This window comes from Diaporthe amygdali, assembly GCF_026229845.1.
Source record: "Diaporthe amygdali strain CAA958 chromosome Unknown NODE_4_length_2575358_cov_65_588622, whole genome shotgun sequence".
Lineage (NCBI taxonomy): Eukaryota > Fungi > Ascomycota > Sordariomycetes > Diaporthales > Diaporthaceae > Diaporthe > Diaporthe amygdali.
This window is the reverse complement of record NW_026517024.1, coordinates 893147-913552: the sequence shown is the minus strand read 5'-3', so window position 1 is coordinate 913552 and position 20406 is coordinate 893147. Positions and strand designations below refer to the sequence as shown.

At 52.6% G+C, this 20406-nt stretch overlaps 6 protein-coding genes across 6 annotated transcripts; 5 read left to right on the top strand and 1 right to left on the bottom strand.

The window, feature by feature from the left end:
- Positions 1-584: 584 nt before the first annotated feature.
- Positions 585-1906, top strand: J7T55_008464 (uncharacterized protein; the record flags this gene model as incomplete). The annotated part of the gene is made up of 2 exons (XM_053138785.1): positions 585-653; positions 1193-1906. 2 exons carry the CDS (start codon positions 585-587, stop codon positions 1904-1906), a joined length of 783 nt encoding a protein of 260 aa, XP_052997740.1.
- Positions 1907-2381: 475 nt separating this feature from the next.
- J7T55_008463 (vacuolar fusion protein mon1) lies at positions 2382-4310 on the bottom strand (the record flags this gene model as incomplete). Its single annotated transcript, XM_053138783.1, has 1 exon — positions 2382-4310. One exon carries the CDS (start codon positions 4308-4310, stop codon positions 2382-2384), a length of 1929 nt encoding a protein of 642 aa, XP_052997739.1.
- A 316-nt stretch (positions 4311-4626) lies between these two features.
- J7T55_008462 (uncharacterized protein) lies at positions 4627-8997 on the top strand (the record flags this gene model as incomplete). Its single annotated transcript, XM_053138782.1, has 10 exons — positions 4627-4692; positions 4785-4835; positions 4891-5071; positions 5135-5243; positions 5433-5486; positions 5583-5668; positions 5866-6044; positions 6165-6846; positions 7022-8296; positions 8441-8997. 10 exons carry the CDS (start codon positions 4627-4629, stop codon positions 8995-8997), a joined length of 3240 nt encoding a protein of 1079 aa, XP_052997738.1.
- A 2516-nt stretch (positions 8998-11513) lies between these two features.
- On the top strand, positions 11514-12033 carry J7T55_008461 (uncharacterized protein; the record flags this gene model as incomplete). Its single annotated transcript, XM_053138781.1, has 2 exons — positions 11514-11554; positions 11691-12033. The coding sequence occupies 2 exons, from the start codon at positions 11514-11516 to the stop codon at positions 12031-12033; spliced, it is 384 nt and encodes a 127-aa protein (XP_052997737.1).
- A 1221-nt stretch (positions 12034-13254) lies between these two features.
- On the top strand, positions 13255-14373 carry J7T55_008460 (uncharacterized protein; the record flags this gene model as incomplete). The annotated part of the gene is made up of 1 exon (XM_053138780.1): positions 13255-14373. One exon carries the CDS (start codon positions 13255-13257, stop codon positions 14371-14373), a length of 1119 nt encoding a protein of 372 aa, XP_052997736.1.
- A 1595-nt stretch (positions 14374-15968) lies between these two features.
- Positions 15969-19928, top strand: J7T55_008459 (uncharacterized protein; the record flags this gene model as incomplete). The annotated part of the gene is made up of 4 exons (XM_053138779.1): positions 15969-16008; positions 16077-16789; positions 16852-17157; positions 17211-19928. 4 exons carry the CDS (start codon positions 15969-15971, stop codon positions 19926-19928), a joined length of 3777 nt encoding a protein of 1258 aa, XP_052997735.1.
- Positions 19929-20406: the final 478 nt, after the last annotated feature.

Below are 20406 nucleotides of genomic sequence, written 5' to 3'. Positions count from 1 at the left end.
TGTGCACCATGGAGATCAGAGGCATTCTAATGCCTGTATAGCGCCAATTGTATACGTAGAAAAGCAAGGAAAGTCATCGATGGTCGTTGAGAGGTCATTCACCCTGCCGTTTTAGCAGCATGCCGCTTCTCTATTGGCCTTGTTGCGTAATTCTTCTGGCACGAGAATGTGCTTGTCTGTCTACGACAGAACATCCTGTTCAAGTCCGGCCAGTGAGCAAAGTGCATAGATCTCGTTCGTGAGGAGGCCTGGCTGGCTATAAATCCCACCATAAAGCTGTAAACAGACTTGGTCCGGAGCTTTGAGAAATCTGAATAGAGAGATGACGTTCGAGTTTCTCACAGCTGTGTGTGCGGAAGGGTGCCTTAAGACGAGTGCGCACCAGAGTACCCTGATGGGCGGACACCAGTTCCGTAAGGGAAAAATTGCAAAATGGTCATTAGGAACCACAATTAGAGTCGCCAAGCGGCCCAAATGGGTATGGACTTTTTGGTCCGCGATATTTCATACTTCCAGGAGCTGTGAGCTGCAAGGCTGACTTATGGGTTATTCAATCGATCGTGTGGTTTCACAAGAACACTATCATGTCAACCGCATCCAAGGGAACGTTTCCTCCCGTCTTTGCGGAGCTCGAAAGATCCATAAATTTTGCGGTAAGTCGTGGTTGCTAGGACAGTGGATTTTATGGTAGACTGACTGAGCGAGCCGTGATGCTTGCTATGGGTTCTGACTATAGTCTACGCCAATTTTTACACCCATCCAGATGGGCGGCTCTCAATCAGGTCCAAGGCTAAGCAATAACCTCAATTTTTAAACACTAGACAAAATTCAGGGGAATTGCAAGCTTTATAATATACACCCCCTCCCGGCCCAAATATCTCTGAGTTTCGGCCTTCAGATTTCACCACCAGAGACTATATGCTGACTTCCACCGGAACTAAACATCAAAACGCACACCAAATACACGAGGCATCCAGAGTCATCTGACAAAGCAAATTTCACATTTAAAGCAGTTATGTTCTCCCGGAAAAGATCGACTAGTGAGAGGCCACCGAAGCGCTGCTTCTTCATGATAGTTTGTGGTCTGCTCAGTTGCAGACTACTGGCATCCTTAACCTCAGGAACCGTTGAAGGCCCTAGAAAGAGGTATGTGAAGGAATGGAGGATATATCAGCAATACATGGATGAGCAGGAGCAGCAGGCTCAACAAAACAAAGAGGCGAGTGCCTCTTCAACAATGCCAGCGAGCCCCTTGGAGAAAGACAGGAAAGCCAGACGCCTTAGAAGATTCCTGTCCAAGATGCGGGAATGCAGAGACCGCATCTGCGAGGTGGCTAGTATCTCAAAAATCCGACAGAAACTCCGCCACAGGAGATATAGAGTCAGGAAGGGCGACCCGGCGCCGAAGCCACCGCCATACTGTCCCCACTGGCATAAACCCCGGTATAAGGTGGAGAAGGCGTATATGAGGATAGGGACAGAGCGTCTCAGGGTCTACACACCGGGGCACAAGACCCGCCTGGAAAAGTACGAGGCACGTATGCGGGAGGCAGCGTTGAAGGAGGCAAGGCTGAATGTGGGCTGTCACAGCAGCCACTCTAACTCACAGGCCACTACATTGACTGCTCAGCAGGCGGATCTCGAGGCGGAGCTAGAGAGCTTATCCAAGCAGCTGCAGGAATCTGAATTTTGCAACGAGCAGTTGGTGAAGGAACTGTTTGCGTTGCACCTCACTGCGAGACGGGACCAGCAAGAGGAACCTCAGGAAGCGCACGCTTCCACAGAAGAGACAATCAGCGGTCACAGAAGTCTCGGAACTGTTGCGCTGAAAGGGAAAGAAGCACCAAACAGATTCGGGCACCTCGAAGCCAGTTGGCAGTCACAGTCAATTGCTCTTTTGAATTGACATGAGACAAGCCGCCACTAGCAGGTTCAAAGGGAAACACGACCGGACAAGATGCCCCAAAGGGACATCGAGCTCTTGATACATTTCTGAAGGGCGCTCTACACGACGAAGTAGAACGGTAGCCTCTGATTGAGAAGGGCAGCGGCAATAGACTGACAGTCATAGGGGGCTGGCCCCGAACCAGGAGGAATGAAAGAGATGACAGAGACTCCACGAGAGATGACTGATAGGGACTGTTCCCTGCAAGACGGATCTAGATCTGGTTGATCTCAACAAGCAGAGGATTTTGAAGAGCGACAAGCGTGTTGTGATTTGGGAGATGAATATTTATGATGATGGTTGGGTATCTATGTTTTGGTCTGTTGCCATCCCGCAACCATTTATATCTTTTAGAGCAGCATGCAATCCAGACCCGGTCGATGCCTTGATATAGGGTACTTCATAATCTCATGTGATTCATGTTCTACTAGGGACCTCAAAAGACGCCACCGCCGATGATAAATAATCGCTCTTCTTCCTTCTTGGCCCATTGGATGATCTTGTTGGCTCCTTGTGTCATTACCGCCCGGGAAGCATTTGGTCCCGCTACGCAGTAGAACTCAAAGATCGGGGTGACCCACGCCAGGCTGGTGGCATCCTGCCCGACGCAGTGCAGTACCTTCAGGTGCGAGTGACGCGCGTGGACCGAAGCGTGCAGCTGGTGGTAGAGCGTCATGAGGCGCCTGCGCGAGACGAGACCGTCACCATTGCTTGCTTCTGCACCATCTTCATCCGCGCCATCAGCAGCGGTCATCGGCGAAACCCCCTTTGACCTAGAGAATAGATCCAGTGATGACATGCAGAATTGCACGTTGGCCCGAGATTTGTACACGAAATGGCTAACCTGGCTCCCGGGTGCAATATTTGCCACCTGAGGCCGGCCGGCCTTGACGGCTGCTTTGATGATATCGAGACTGCCGTTCTTCTTGAGGCTGCTCGCGACCTTGTCGCGCATCTCCTTCAAATCGTAGAAGGACTCTCTATCCGGGCTTATGAGGATAATAGCAATCTCGTCTTCGGGCGCGACGGCAGCCTGTTTGGCCCCGTCTGCCGTAGACTCGTCAAAGAAGCTGACATACATATAGAGGTAGCCGCTACTATTGAATGCCGGGAGGCAGAGAGGGACCCAGTTCTCGCCACCTCCGGCCTTGATCCCACCTGACTCGAATAGCATGTTGAAAATCAACTGCAGGTCGCTGGGGTGGAGGGAATGCCTTCGCGGGCGGATGACGCTGACCAGTTTCCCACCCGCAACAATGAGACCGTAGAGCAGCTTTTCGGTCCGTGTCTTGAGAAACGCATTGTTGACGGCGTGCCTCTGTGATTTCCGTATTCTCAGGCACTCCAGAGCGCCCAAAAGGGAGGTTGGAGAACCCTTCGTAAAACTGTCCGCTAAAGACGAGAGAAGCGATTCTGTCCCTTGCAGTGGAGTCCGCAGATCTGTTGATGGCCGGTTCACAAATATCTTCGTGAGTGTTGGGAGTGTCAGCGTGGAGAGAATCTGCATGTATAATGCCTTCAGCTGATCCCGGAGCTGAGCCTCACTCTCGTCGAGCTTACTGATGGCAACAAAATAGAGAGGTCCTTCCGTCGCAACAACGAAACGGGCGTTTCCAGCGGTGAATCCTTGGAGTGGGTTCTTCATGCCCTCGTAGAATGATATGATGGTCTGCACAACCCCCATAGACGAGTTGATAAGACTCAGGTCCCCGTGACGACTCCAAATTGGTTTACCGGCAGAGGACAGTATCATGTAGTGCTTCAGCTTGGACCTCCATATGGCAAGCCTTCCATCGTCGTTCAGAGCCCCTTCAGCCGGTATCTCTTCGAATTCGTTCTCGAACTTTCCAAACCTGTCGGTTAGACTGGCCCTCTGAAACGGCAGAATAGTGGCGGACTGCGACCTAAGCATTGCCCACGCTTTGCTGTTCTTGTTCATCTCGCCAGCCACGAGACTGGCGAGGTCCGCAGGCGGTCGAAGAGTCGGCGAAAAGCTCATGATGCTGACCGAGTCGTCGCCAAAATCGCTGCCCCGACCAGGGAGTGCAGATCCTGGGGCGAAGCCTCCAAGTTCAACAGGCGTCGCGCTGCCACTGGGCACCCGAGATGTTGACTTGGAGTTGGAGACTCCAGCCCCGCCTTCGAAGGTGCCTCGTGAGCCATCAGGGAATGATAGCGTCTGGATGTCGATGGAGGAAAGGGCAGTGGTTGGCTTCGAGAGGTAGCCAGCATCGACTTGGATCGATGGTCTTCTCGGGGGTAAAGGAGGAGGCCGGTCGTCATCCACATCTGTGGCGATGTCTGTTGGAGGGCTGTTGCCAGCGGGCAGCTCATTACGGCCGGCGCCGTCGTCGGATTGAACCATGTTGGAGATTATTTGATAAATGTGTCATGTTTCAACTGAAAATTCAGCCTGCTGGACGGATTCGCGGCTGACAAGAAGCCCACAAGTATTCGTGCCTTTGGAGCGTGTCCATGCTGGCTCCTGCAGTGCGCGATGCTGGAGCTTCCATGGTTAGCCAGAGTTGACGTCGTCAGGAGAGCTCCTTGTTAAGGGTGCAGCTCTCGTTATAGTCATACACGGGTTTGACGCATAATATGCATCATATCTGCACAACAGCTCCAAGACGGCGATTTCGTGACGGCCTAACCCGTCCACCCGCGTCCCCAAGCAACCTCCGATGCCCACTACACTCGACTCATCTACACGACTCTTCGCAACCTCAACACTGGCGAATCGGGGCCTTGTCATGCGGCTCATTGGCAGCTATTGACTTGCGCATCCTACGCGACCCTGGAAAAGACCCACTCTTTGGTCCAGTGCTAACATGTCCTTCAGCTCCAGCTCTCGTCTATCAGTGTTGAAATTGTGTTCAAAAGTGGATCTCTGGTCTGTGGCCACTTGGATGCTAGACACAATTGCATGGAGAGGGCCTTCTATCTAGTGGGCCAAGACAATGGTCATTGTGATTTGTGCGCTACTCGTCAAGCTGCCCGATCGGCAGGGTATCGCCACATCTTTGCACGCAGATCCCGTTCCTGAGCCCATCACTTTGGCTTACACGCGATTTGAGTACATCTGCTCGACGAGTCTGAGCGAGGGATACCGACCAGTCCAGATCAGTGGTGTTGGTTCTAACGATGGCGCTTGAACTACTCCATCGCCGCGCGTCTGACTGCCGGCGTTAGCGGCACTATGGGACGCAGCCGGCTTCTTGTTCCTCACCATATCGAGAGTCGGTCTCCCAGATATCCTCCAGCTTGCTAGCGGGCAAGCCGTGCTCATCGCCCAGACTACGTGCTCAAATCCCGAAGCTGTGGGACTAAGAAGCTTAGTCCAGGAGTTCGCACCATCGAGACTCGATAGACCTTTCCAGAGTGATCTTTCTTCTGCGACGCTGTTATGTCGTGGTCTAGTTAGCTGTTCCCAGCCTTCTGTGTAGAATCAGAGAGAATTGGCTGACTGACAGGTTGACACTTTTCGAAGTCTTATTGGCTTGCCGCTGAGCACTTTTTGTTATGGGTTCGAAGTGCTTCAGCTGTGGCATCTTTTTATAAGAAGGCGCCCCAGAGGCTTATTCCTCAATTGCAAGCTCATTAGTGACCACTAAATCGGTCGATCCATGCTCTATCACAGCGAGAGGTACAACCTTAATTGCGAGCTCATGGCATCTGGAAAAGTCGTAGAAACCGAGCAGGCCCCGGTTCTCACAATCTGCACATGTGAGTGGAAGCTTAATGGTGGCTTCTACACATATTGTATGGGAAGTGAGCCCACAATCCGGAGTACATAACGTCGGTCGAGCCGGAAACTTGACTGGTAGGCGGACCGGCTCTCTTCCACCAGGCCGGGCCCATCTGTTGCTAAGGGCGAGCCGTCGTAGCTCAGATCTTGTTGCTTGGTTATACTGCCCACTTAGCGAACAAGAACGATGAGCTATATACGAAATGGGAAATGCGTCAAGACTCGTCCACGGGTGACTTGGGCCCGCCCACGGACTGGGACACAGCGCGGTGGTTTCTTGGTGGCCTCGGGAGCCCAGCCCCTTTCGCCTCCCTCTGGCCGCTCTGCCTGTTCCTGTACGATTTCAGAGCCCGAGTGCCAAATAAGAGCCACATGCTGCCAGTCCCAGGATTCTCGCGTCCTCTCTCAGGTCTCGGTGTTTTGGAGTGACTGACACTTCGCAACTTCATCACGCTCATTATGTATCTAACACAGGAAAGGCGGTCCCAAACCCCGGTCAGCCAGATTATAAATGACTATGCCTCTATCGCACCAGAGGACGGACCCACGCGTGCAAACTCGGCGCCACAAAGCTACAAGCTGGTCAACGTCCGTCGGCCTGAAGGCAATGTGATCACAATCCAACGCAGCCGATCAACTCGGGAAACAGGCGAGGGACAAGACGGCATGGTCTATTCTTCGACGTCAGCAGCGGCGAAAGAAGCCCGCCGCACCGTCCTCGCCCGCTCATCGGACGGCAGTCTTGTGAGAGTGCAGCGCCCTGTTCGTGACTCAGAACTGTTTACGAGGCTCAGAACTCGAGCCTCAGACAAAGAAATGACGCCTCAAAGTGAGTCGGTAAGATCCTCGTCGATATATGACGACGATGCGAGCCGAGGCACGATGATATCAACCATGACGCTTGTCGAGACCGCGTTGGCTGAACAGCAAACTTATGAGAGGTTGCGAGGGATTCAAAGAGGTGGGCATTCGGCAAATAGAAGCTCTGCGACTGGTGTCAGCGGAACATCCGGCAACATTGAGATTGGCCATATCGACGAGCAGGACGAGTATGAACGCAGCCGCAGATACTCGGTCAGTGATTATGGAGAAGATAGTGGTCATTCAGCGGAGGTTGAACGCAATCACTATTTGGCAAGTCATCGCAGCAGATCAGGTAAGCTCACATCGCGATGCCACCATATATTGATGTTGACAGAATTTAGCACACGAAAGCTATATTACCTCGAACGCCAGGGCTGCATTCCGTGGTTATAGGCCTACTGTTGATGTCGTGTTGCCTAGCCCACTACCTGCAGCGCGCTATTCAGATGACAGCAACACGTCTACAGGATATTCTAAGAAGTTACGAGATCAGTCAAGAGATGTGTATCTTGGCAATCCAACAGAAACGGCTCCGATGAGACCCTGGTTGCAACGACTTGTCCGCCTCGGCTCCTATATCCTGGGAAGCTGCAGCGTCGTTCTCCCGATTGCCTTTATTGCTTTGAGCATTGCTATGATCTTCACGAGGGGGCAACCAGCGACCTCAAGATGGTCTACAGTGGCAGATCTCGTCGACTTAGCCGCCATCGTCTGGCCTATTGTATTTGCCACAGTAGTGGCACAATGCTTTAAAGCTGGGATCATCTTTCGGAGAAAGAGTATCTCAGATGGAAGTGTCTTCAGTCGCGGAAAACAATCTGCGTTGCCTCGCCTGGAAGCGCTGTGCCTGCTCGTTTTCCTGATCTGGTGCCTTTCGCCCATCGGACAGCAGGCAGCCCGGCACATGCACGGTACCGTCCAGAAGACCGGCCAAAGTCATCACGATGTTTTTTACATTGATAAGACGGGCCACAATCAAGTCTGGGATCCGGAGTCGGCAAACGAGCTGTCATCAACAAGCCGCTCCGAATTAGTTCAAGCTATCGGCGCAAAGTACACCCGCAGCCTCTCACAAGAACACGTCGACAACCCCCTGAGTGAACCGATTTCCATTTACTCGGCACCAAAATCCACGATGAACTCTATTATGTCTGCATCTGGATCCATGGCCGATGCTGCATTACCCCATGGCATACGTTCTCGTGGCGAAATGGTCACCACCACGCACGAAGGGGTATCCATCGCAGCAGATTTCAATACTCTGAACTTCTCGATGACTGCGTCTGCGTTCGAATTCAAATGTGGAGACTGGACTCTCATGACGAGACAGTTTGGCAATGACACGTCGTCTGGGCAGATGTCCTACAGTGCTTCTCAGACTCTTGGACTTAGTATGCCTGGCTACGATGAACTGGCAGCTTCTCCAACCGTACGACTGGTTTCTTTGAACAGGAAATCAGTTTCCAGTACCACCGGGTTGAAAAGGAGGCGTCGCGATACTTCAACCCCGGTTGTCGCCCAATGGGAGTACTCTTCGATCAGTTGCAGCTATGAGCAGGTCTTTTACGACGTGCCCATGCAATGCAGTCGAGATGCTAGCACTGGTCTGACCACCTGTGCGCAGGCAGCCACGGCACAGCTGATTCCATCTGATGATTCTTTGAACACACCTCTTGGCAACTTCGCATTAGACTTTGTGTGGTCGGGCAATTTGCCGACGACGGACACGGCGGCAACAGCGAGTAAGTCCTTCGCTCCTTCGGTTGCGATCTCCATTCCACGATGTCCCTTGGAATTTCTATATGTATTCTTTCTCCGCATTTCTCCTCCCCTCCTCTAAGGACTTGTTACAGATGACGGCCAAGGACAGTGCTAACTTGAATCAGCCGAACGATTCATTCAACGCGGTGGTCCGTCTGACACAAATTCTCTCGCCAACACGAAAGAGGCTCTCAACCCCAACTTTAATCTCTCATCAACCGTGTCCCCGGAGGAATTCGCCCAACGTTTTGGCCAATTGTTCAGCACATGGGTTGGACTAGGCTACTGCCCACAGTGCCCTTCAGGCATCGTGGTCAACAGCACCTCAGTCCCTGCCAACCTGCAACCTCGTTACAGGAAGACTTCCTCAACCGTCACCTGGACTGGCGAGCAGGTATTCAAGATCAACTGGGCCTGGATAGCCGCGTTTATTGTATGCACTTCTGTCCTGCTGGTTGCTGCAGTCGGAAGCGTCGTGGTCGAGACGATGGTCGCTGCAAAGGCCGCTAAAGAAAATGCAGTGAGCCGTGCTACTTTGAAGAATAGTATTCTACCACTGCGTCTTCCGACGATGTACTCGACCTTCAGCAATGGTCAGAGATCACCGCAGTGGGGAAAGGCGGTGATGCAAGACATGGATGCCGCGGCGGGTGCTGGTCGTTCTTGGAGGATGTATGGCTAGCTAGAATCGTCCGAGTGTGCTCGGCTGTACCATGTACACTGTAATCATACAGAGCGTTGTCTAATGAAGAAATGAGATTATGTATCAAGCTATGTGATCACTCCCTGTCTGTTGATGGTTGCATATCATCAGAAGCACCCGTCAGTTGTCCTACCGTCCAGGATGATCCGCCATGGCTTTGCTGTAAAGGCTCTGATGCCTCAAACACTTCACCCAATCTATACCCTGCGAGCTAGGCTACCCAATAATCATGAATATGGGTCCATTTGTGTACCAATCTCGCAGCCGTGACACCCAGGACAGCCTTTAGACAGCACGGTGTCAACCCGTTGAGCCCAACAGTGAAATTAGCACCATCTTGCCCTTCGTAAGACGGGCCCATTTCGTTTCCGAATGTACATCGACTAGCTAGTCCATCCAAGTCCTATGGCGAGGCCTGCCATCATTGGGCCGGATCCCTTTCGCTGGCTGGAGATCGCGGCGCTTGTGAAGAGGGGTTCCCCTTTCCCTGATGGCGAGGAGGGGGAGAAGACGCATCTAGGGCGGCGAAGAACTTGATTCCTTCTGAAGATTAATAATTGAGCGATTGGGCAGACATACTCCTCAGTTCAGAAAAACACATCGCGATTTACCCTCCCAGGAAAGGACAGCCAGGAGGACACTCGACGCAACCATGCGCAGTCAAAGTGAAGTAGACAATATGAAGGTATTCACTACCTCCATTTGCGTTACCCAGCCCATGATAGTTGAATCTTGATACCGAGACCCTCAGACTTGTTCGAAAACAACCATATCTTCCAAGTTGTCACTCCGTGTGAGAGCACATGAGATGCTCTGAAACGAGTCGTTCATTAGTGCTTATGGACGTTGAGTTTAGACCAGAGGACCAATCCAGCGGTTGCATAAGCAGAAGTCAAATTGCATAGCAACAGATTGCGCCGTGGCGCGATAGGCTCGATGTTGACGCCTTGCTCCTGCGGACACCACAGCCCAGTGACCCGCAGATGCCAGCACACCACGTGGGGGCTTTCAAGCTGTGCGAGCAGGGCACAGCAGCACACTCTCTAAAGAGACAAGCAGTTTCATAGTCCTGCGGTATCTCGAGTCGTCCGAGGGGCCACTAGTAGAGACAGGTCTTTTCAGACGATGGAGAAGTTGAGAGGCATCGGAGTTCGGTAGTCACCCACTCACCAATGGCTAGCCAGAAAGGCTCGCACTTGCAGTCATCGTCGAGTCCGAGCATGAATTGAGAAGCCATTGGGCTCACATCGCTGCCACTCAACTCATCTCCATCAAGACTGTCCGAGTGAAGAAAAGAGCACGGCACAGAAACGAAGACCTTGTGTGATATGTCGCACAAACTTGCAGACGCCCAGGCACTGCCTTAGGGCTGCTTATGTGCATCAGTGTACGGGAGGGTTGTACAAGCATTTGATACTCAGCAGGAGATCGTCAGTGTGAAAATGTGTAAATATTACCCCTTCACTGCCCGGAAGGCAGTGCGCATGTGTGCCCCGCTCCCACTTGGGTTCTGCAGGTGCTGTGCCGACTGGCTGCCACAATCTGCAGAAGCAGTTGAAGTCTCAAATTTCCTTCGCAAGGAAAATGATCCTATTTCTTGGCAATTGAGTGGAAATGAGTCGACATGACAAGGCTATGATCGCGGCTGAGGAAAATTTCTTGTACGACAGTGGATGAGGCTGTACATGTGGAAAATTGATGGCTTGCAGAAGCTTCAACGTCTATGAGACAAGATGAGTCACGGAGTTGAGCTGCTGCACTATCATCAGAGGCAGGCGGCAGCACGAAAAGCTGATAAGGCTCAGCATGAGGTGGCTGCTAGCCTACATAATCTCGGAGTGTCCAGAGCCAGGGGCTTTTCTCCCAGGACTTGACGCCAACCCCAAAGCCGACAAGGCCTGCATGCACGGCCTGTTTACTGGAGCTTGGATCCATTAAGCTTTCTGACCACATCCTTAGACTGCTGGGGGGTGGTCACCGATGACTCCACCGGGACGCGAAGTCCTGGGGTTCAAGGCACCCGTTTAGCGTCTAAAGATGGTCCGTCTTACTCCTGCCTGAGTCCTTCTGCGTCCTAGGCAGGGTTGAGGCTGACTGAGGAACCTCAGAACGGTATGCCGACTCCCCATGACCGCCCAGGCACACCATTTTCTTTCGGCTCTTCATGCTGCAGGATCAGGCATCACTTCATGATCCGGGGCGCTAATTGTGGACGTGCCCTGGGACCGTTGTCCTATTTCACTGGTTGGACCTTGCGAGCTGACGAGTACTTTGGTACTCCGAACTCCGAATGTGCACCTTTTGGGGGCTGCACCCAACTTCACGACAAGTTTCGACCCAGCTCCCACGCCGTAGGACTGGAATGGGGCTGTGACTTCTATTTGCAACTATGGCCTAATTTCACTACATCTGCAATCTGACTCAACCTTTAGTTGGATCTCCCGGGGGGTGTACGTGGTGTGCAGCGATGGATTACGTCCTTTTTCAAGTCCGATATGTCTGTGTTGGACCCCTGGATGGTTGACATCCGGATTCTGTAAGAAGAGGTCGACATTCCTGTGCAAGTGCTTGTTTACACACACATCTATAAGAATGAACAGTTCCACTCTCCAAGCTTACCACCAATCTCTTGCTTCCCATCATTCAGATTTACTCAGATCATCAAACACTAGCAAGACTCACTCTAAGTCAAGCCTCTACGCGTATATCATCTCTGTTCTCGGCCTCATCACCAAGATCTTCAAAATTCCTGCCTCAAGCCAGACCACCATCCTAAACGACACAACCCAAGTCACGATGCCTTACCAGACAAGAGACTACACACAGTCGGCCTACTCGGTCTCGACCACGTGCTCATACGAAAAGACGCCCCAAAAATCCACCAAGACCAAGCGCTCCTTCAAGCAAAGAGTAAAGGACGCGGTCAAGGACATCGGCTCATCGCCATTCGAATACGACCAGAGGGAGAAACAGAGCTTTGCCTGGGCCGCATCAATGCCCCCATCGAGGCTCTAAGTCCGATAAATTCCCTGTCGAGTAAAGACAATGTCTTGTTCTTTCCGGCCGTCGATTCGAGAAAATAAACCAGCATGGCGTTCTTTTATTGGAGGGAGTTTTTGATACCACAGACTGCGCGACTGCTTTTCTAAGCATTTCATTTGTACAAGACGCCGGCATTGCTGGTGTCTTGATGCTACTCTGAAAATGCTTCATGGGTACAACTGTCGAGGGAGGGGCGTTTGGCCCCCTGGGAGGATGCATGGGGAAAAGGACTCGGCGCTCTCAATCGGGGTACCCAGAGCTGAGGGAATATGTCATTAGAGGAGGATTTCAAAATGCAGTCTTTCTGGGCGCAGTGCCCAGGTAGTGGGTGATCAGATGACGCTCGGAAGGGGCTGCAGCTGGATGTTGGTATTTTCTATGATACCTTGAAAGCAATGCTTCTTCGGAGCAACAACATGGCAGGGTGCTAGTCTTCATAATAAAACTGTTGCCTTTCAAACTTTCTGTATTTTTCTGAATCGTCTTGTGATGCAATTCATCTCAGCCGAAGAAACATACTTTTCCTGCACAACTAAACCCACAGGCACCTTTTGAGAAAACGAGTCTCTTAACGAGAGGCGTTACGCACATACGCAACACAGCGGGCGTGGGTCTACTATCGACTCCTCCAGGTATACAAGACGCGTCGCACATGCCCAAGAAGAAGCACGTCTGCAACCTGCCGCCAAGCTTCGCATGAAGCTCTCGTCAGCGGTGCCTACAAATGCATAACCCGGCGCTCAGCTCATGGCGCGTGCTACGTGGAGTTGCTGAGTGATGCTGCGTCGTACTAAACTGACTAAGAGCCCCATCGAAATTCGCCATATATATGAAAGAGCGAGACAATAACTGCATGCCTCTGAATCCTTCGACGTGCAATGGCTGGCTGGCTGACAAATGTGTAGGCGGCGCCGAGATGACAAATCTAGCCCCGCCATAGTACTGTAAGGAAGCGTTCTCCAACCGCATCGAGAAAGTCTCGTGTTCACGGCCAGCTCTGAGGTTTCATTAGTGGAGGCCAGGAAATCATGGGCGATTACAGTATGGGGAGGGGGTTCGGTGCTATAAAGCAGTCGAAAATGGGTGTCTTCGGTGCTTGCTCCGCAACCCCTTTACCGGTCGCCAAACGCTTGGGTCGGAATTCGGACACCTAGAGCCCAGTTTATTATTATATTGACAACGTTTGGAATCAACATGGCATCTTCAATACCATCAAAGCATCCCGCAGTGGTCATTGTAGCCCCACGCGCCCCTCTGGAAATCCTCGAGGTCGACACCGTCTCTCCTTCAACGGATGAAGTTCTCGTCCGCGTTGAATGGATCGGCTCTACACCTTTGAATCTGCACCAGGCAGACGGTGGCCTGCTCATCAAGCCACCACACATCATGTCCGGATGCTTCGCTGGTACAGTGGTTCAGGTCGGCGAACTGAAGGACCCAGCTCTCTCTGAGTCCTCCACGACCCTTCAAGTGGGTGACAAGGTCTTCGGCTTCTCCTTCCAACAGGAGCAGCACAAACCTATGCAGACATATATCACCGTCCCAGTGACCTTACTCGGCAAGGTTCCCGCCAATGTCTCAGCACAAGAGGCTGTCACCGTGCCCAGTAACTTCTGCACGGCAATGCACACTATTACCACAGACTTGGAACTGGAGCTGCCATGGCCTGTCCCGGAGAACTGGACACCGCCCGAGGCTGACAAGCCGATTCTGGTATGGGGTGCTGCCAGTAGCGTGGGCCAGTATGTGTTGCAAGTGCTGAAGCACTGGGGTTACCGCAACGTTCTGGCCGTGGCGAGCGCGAAGCACCACCGCTCGCTGAAGGATCTCGGCGCGGCTGCTGTCTTTGATTACAACGACAAAGACGTCATGCTATCACTGTCCTCTGGGCCGCGCATCCCGTACATAATCGATTGCATCGGCTCGCTGGAGGGCACCTTGACGCCCCTGAGCAAGATCGCAGAGAATGGCTCCAAGGTTGCCGTCATGCTGCCTGTCATTGTGAGCCATGCGAGTAGCAGCGAGGTGCCGGCATATGAGATGGACGTGGGCAATGTACTGGTGGGGCAATGGAAGGACGGCGTGCAGGTGAAGGGCGTGAGGACTCATTTTTATCAGAAGAACGAATTCTTCAAGTACCACCTGCAGCCGGATGTCATGCCGGCGTTGTTGCAGGATGGCCTGATTCAGCCAAACAAGCAGAGGCTCGTGGAGGGAGAGACGCTGCTGGAAAGAGCCGAGCAGGCGCTGTCCTTGTTGAGGGATAGATCTGTCAGCGGGGAGAAGCTTGTGTGGAGAGTTGCCGAGGATTAAGAATTGATTGTGTTCAATGTGATGAAAAAAGAAAACTCCCAGCCTGAAGAAGCCTGGTGGATTTGAAGCAGAAGCAAAACAAGACTTTCAGGTTGCACCCCTTACCTTCACTACAACGAGAGGCAGCGTACTTGGCTACAAAGATAGCTCAAGAGATGTTTACACAAACTGATTAGTGACACGCCAGCATCAGTTTGATGGTAATTGTCAAAATCTTGTTGCGACTTTTGGCCTCGGAAGAACTTGCACGGTGATCTGATGACAGGCTAAGGAGTTGTTGCTGTGCAACCCGGCCGAGTACACGGCCAACGGGTTCCATTTCGCGTCACGGTGCATGACGCGATATCAGATGAAAAGCGTGTTGTATCCATCTCGCAGCCGCGCTGGCGTTCGAATTCGGCTCAAAGTCGGCGCCAACGCGCTTGATGCGCCGTTTGATGACGCGCACCGCACCGCCTTCCTCTACGGATTGAAGACTGCTATAATTCGACAATTCGATGATGCACTTATTTGCACAGAAAGGCTCACGGCCGATGGCACCCAACCGTCAGAAATAAGGTTGCGCGAGTGGTGTGGGATTGGCGAGTTACAGCAGAATTCATTGGTAGGGCTGGGTTAGTTGGCTGGCTGGTTGATGTTTGCCCCAGGTTCTTGGGAACTCGGAAGTATCCTATCCAGGGGTCCATTCGATAACGGTTGGCTGTTCCTGCTGGACCGGAATGTGCCCCCCGCGAGAGATGGCAACATGCCTGCAAGCCTGCATGCCTGCACGCCTAGCACCTAGGAAGGGAGCCGGCGCGCTAGAGCTAGGCGCGGCGCGCCCCAAGCAGGCTGCCGGCTGCCTCGTGCCCCGTGCGCTAATCGCCCATGTGCCGCCCGTTTTGCGCAGCTGAGTTGACAACCTGCCAACCCCCCCTCGTGCACCCCTGCTCCCCCAGCAACGCGCCCCCCTGAGGGACCTGAGGAGAGATCTCGAGCCCAATCTGGTGGGCTGGTGATGTGCACTCCGGATCGAAGCAGTTTGCCTTGCCGCCATGTCCACATGACGTGTCGTATTTCCAATCAACTCATTTTCGGTCTGTTCTATGTGACGACAAGACACACATTCTCGCTCGTAGAGAAGTCCTGCAATTTCTGTTTTGTGATTTCTTTTCCTTTCCAAGTTTGACAGCGCTCGCGCAATCCAATTGTGTAACCCAGCTTCCGTTCTCTGTGCGCATGCTTGGCCCGCAGCGGCTCGACTCGACTCGACTCGACTCGACCCAACCGACTCGGCTCGACTCCACTGCCTGTGCGTTCGTTGCCCGGTCAAAGGCTCTCCACGCGGGATCTTGCGATCGTAAACCCAGCGACCCGACCCCACTCTTCGCGCACGAGTGACGCGACTGCGCAGTATACTCGACGATTATCTCGGTGTACTGCTGCGCCAGAACCGCCGTCAGAGCTGTCACGACCCTTCGCACTCAGCGCGTTCCAATAGCCTCGAAACTGGAGGAAGCAGTAGTTAAAGTCCCAGCCCCAACCGGCTGCCGCAGACATTGAGCTGCTGGGTTGGCTTCCAAACCTACATCCAGCGTTCGAGTCTGTTGGTCCCAATGGATTCCGATGGCCCTGAGACCCAGCCGACCCAGCAGGGTACGTGTTCCACCGAATCATGTATGCTCGGGCCAGCATGAGCTCCAGGACTAACACTGTTTTCACAGCTACCCAGAATGTCCTCGATCCCCGCCGCTTGGGGAAGCAAAACTCGGGCTTTTCAGATGACGACATCGCTGATATAATATGTCTCCTCCTGCCTTACTCGGACGGCGCCCGCGCCGAGCTTCGCGAGATGGCCCTGCGAACTTCACAACACATGGTCGACGCGGACGAGGCAGCACATCCCGATCTACAAGCAGCCGAGGGCATGAGCCTCATGCCGCACCTCGTCGGCGAGCATGCCATGGTTCTGCGTCTGTCAGCTCATGTCAAAGACCCTCTACAGGGCTTCACGTTTGGACGGAACCTTACACGTTGTGATGTGTGCTTCCATAACGATCCTATGAGGAGGCTCAGCAACATACATTTTCGCATCTACCTCAACGAGTACGGCGTCCTTATGCTCGAGGACTCTTCCATAAATGGCACGGTTGTCGATGGAACACTGCTGAAGGCCAGGCAAGGTGATCGAGCAAAGACAGGAGAGAAGAAGCTACCGAAGCGCAGGACTATCAACCCAGGTTCGAAGATACAAATCCTCATGCACGAGGGCCAGGATGACTTGGACTTTATCGTTCAAATCCCACGCCGGGAAGGTGACTATGAGGAGGCATACAGAAGAAATTTGACCCGTTACATGAAGCGTCTACAACAGATCCGGGCTGAGAACGAGCCTGTCGACGCGGCCAAAACCATAACAGCTGGACCAGGGGGCCATGTGAGTGAACGCACTCAATTTCTCGTTTTTTTCTCTCTTTGTTCGCTGCTGACAAGCCGTAGGTTGATCTCTTCCCTGTGAACGAAATAAAAGAGCAGACGCCGCGCGCCAAGCGTCAACTTCGACTACCAGATGATCCAACACAGGAGGACATGGGAAGATTACCCAAAGAGTGGAATGGCTCAAACAGGTACAACCGTGTTGGGCGCATCGGCAAGGGCGCCTTTGCTACGGTTTACAAAGTGACTGCGAAATTCGACGGGAAGCCGTACGCCGCTAAGGAGCTTGACAAGCGGAAATTCATGAAAAACGGCGTGCTCGATCAGAAAGTCGAGAACGAAATGAGAATCATGCAGAAAGTGAAACACGTAAGTCGTGTCTGCTCTCTCGAGTAGCACAGCAGTAGTACTGACATCAGCAGTCGAACATTGTTGAGTACATTGAGCACATTGACTGGGGTGATCGGCTTATGATCATTATTATGGAATATGTTCCCAACGGTGATCTTGGCAGCCTGATCGGCGACAACGGACCCCTTAGGGAAGACATCGTCCGGGAGATGTCCAGCCAAATGCTCAGTGCGCTGTCATACCTGCATGCCAACAATATCACTCATCGTGATGTCAAGCCAGACAATATTCTCTGCCAGTCATACAGTCCTTTCATCGTTAAGTTGACAGACTTTGGGCTCTCCAAGATGGTTGATACTGAGCAGACTTTCTTGAAAACATTCTGTGGCACACTCTTGTACTGCGCCCCAGAAGTATACAACGAGTTCGCAGAATACGATGAGTACGGCCACAGGCACCCAAGAAACAGGCAGCGCCGCAAACCTGTCGCTCAACGATACGACCATGCTATTGACATCTGGTCGCTGGGCGGCGTACTGTACTATACGCTGACAGGGAATCCTCCTTTCCCGGCAAAGAACGGAATCAGTTACACCGAGCTTCTCCACCAAATCATGACCAAGAAATTAAATACAGAGCCACTGGAGAAGATGAACATATCAGAAGATGGAATCGACTTTTTGTTGAGAATAATCCAGAGACGCCCAGAACAGCGTGCGACGATAGAGGAGCTTCGGTCTCATGCGTGGCTTCAAGGCACCGGTTTTTCTCAGCAGTCGAACGAGGACGATGTTGATGAAGGCCTCCAAAAGGAAGCCTCCCAATTGAGCCTCCAGGATAGAGATTCTCCGGTACGGATTCCAGCCAGCGACGATGGGGTCGACAACGATGAGGACCTCAACTTGGAGCAGTATGACGGGGAAGGAGTCGATGATGTGGATTTCATTGGCTATGCATCTCAAAAAGAGAATTACACGTTCGGCCAGATGGATCAACAGCGCTCAAAGCTCTTTGGAGAGGTCAACGGGTCAGCCGTCGGTAGTGCAGGAATCATCCCGTCAACTCGTCTGAATCTTCCCGATTCAATAGTGAGCTTGGACAGGACGGAAATCCTCGATCCCGAGGTCCAGGACAGCTACGGATCAGAAGACTCGACACCTCGGCAGACCAAGAGGTCTCAGCCTACTCCGCGCGCTGCCGTTCCAGCAGCTCTAACGCAGAGTCGTCGGTCTGCCAGTCGCTCTCTCGACGAGATCAACAATATGACATTTGATGCCGAATCCCAAGATCTCGCAGGCGCGGAGTCCCAGTTGGAGCATCTGAACATGAAATCGTTGCTTCCATCAAATGGTCTGTCTTATATAAGCAGCTTCAACACAAGCAAGAGGAAACCTGGTTACGACACAAGCGATGAGTTTGACAACACACCTAGAGCGCGACCACCTGTCAAAAAACTCAGATCCGATAGCCTCTTTGGCGACGCCATGAGCTGGGACGAAGACATCGAACAGGCCTTGTACGCACAGATTCCACCGCTGTCTCGCGTCAATTCAAGCAGGCAGATCGATAAGCCTGTGCACAAGTCGACATACTGGGATGCACGCGACAAGGGAACTTGGCATCTCAAGTACCCAGAGATGACTCAATTGCAACACGACGCGTTTGCATCAGCAGCGAAAAAACTCGGGGAGTCTTTTGCTCCAGGAAAATCTGCAATCTGGGACATGGCGATGAAGCATTTTCCTCCTGCAGCTGGACAGACACCACCACCTGACCTCGGCAACAGTACATCCGATGTCGACTCGAGGGCATCAGGGCACAGGTCCGATGCATCCAGTGACCAGATCTTGCCTTTGGAAAACACAGGAAATGAGGACGAAGACATGCCTGACACGCTCCCCCCAGATCACGCCACTGTCATTCCGGCTCACGCGGATCCACCGCTTAACAGAGTCGTTGCCACTCTTGAGTCAGCGGACGGATCTGTCGTATCTGGCATATCGGTACCGATCAATCAAGCCATGATTTCCTGGGGACGAGCCCCTGAAAACACTCACATCTACACACCAAAAACGGAGTCCAAGGTGCCCAAGTATGCTCTCAAAGTTATACTTTGGAAAGATGGCTACGAGCCATCCAAGAACTTTCGCCCATGGAACAATGCAGCCGACGACTTCCATTTCTACGTTTCCACCAAAGCTACCAACGGCATACAAATCAACAGGGCCGTCCTGCCATCTGACGAACCCAAAAACCCTAAAGGCCCCTCTAAGAACTGGATCCGGCTGCATGATGGGGATACGGTAACGTTCTGGAGATCCGGCGACGACGACGAACAGCTCAAGGCCAAACTCATATTTCACTGCAGCTGGGGTGGTTCATCACGGCCTCGGGCCACGCCGGCCGAGTTGGTCTCGCCAGACCTCGCTGACAACTTGGATACGTCTTGTCGTAAGGCTGAAGAACGCATCAAGAAGCTAGCGGAGTACGACCACAGTCTGGAAGCAGCTGATCTTGACGCCCTAGAGCGGCACAAAAACATTGAGAGGGAGCGGCTCCGGTCGCAGAACTTTGAGATTAAGCGACTCGAGGCTTGCCGAATGCTGGCCATGAGGGCCAGTCGTCGCAGCTCACCAGCATGTGCATCGCCGATTGCACCACCGTCCTCGGCGCCACCAGCTGTAATGACCGGAGGTAGCGCAATCGCAAGACATAGGAGTATCCCGGCCTTGAAGCATGCAGCTTCGGGTCTAGACGCGCGTGCACTACAGACCATGGCTGAGGAGTAAAGCAGACCTTTGAGTCAATGCCAGGAATTCCAAGAGAATGGGGAAGAGAGCCCCGGTGCAGCCCCTCCTTCAGTACACATGGCGCACAAAGACACCCCACACTTATTTAGTATATTACACCAGACCGTTTGTTTTCAGCCCCGCAGCCCACGACCATCAACTCATTATACCAACGAGGGGCTGCGTTCGTGTTGTTGTTTTGTCTCCCTTCCCGATTCGCTTTTCAAAGGGCCAAAAGTTCACGAGTGTGTTTAGAACAGCATAGCAAGCAAGGTCGTCATTTTCGAATGACCTGATCTCGAACAGCCAGTATTTCGGGCATTTACTGAGAGACGAATGCGTGGAGTGATGGTGAGAGACCATATCCAGTGACTGTCGCGAAATTCGAGCTATTCGAAGGCATATCTAGACAGGAAGATAGTCTGTATTCATTAATTAATGCACTGTGCCGCAACAAGTATATGTGAAGTAAAGGTCG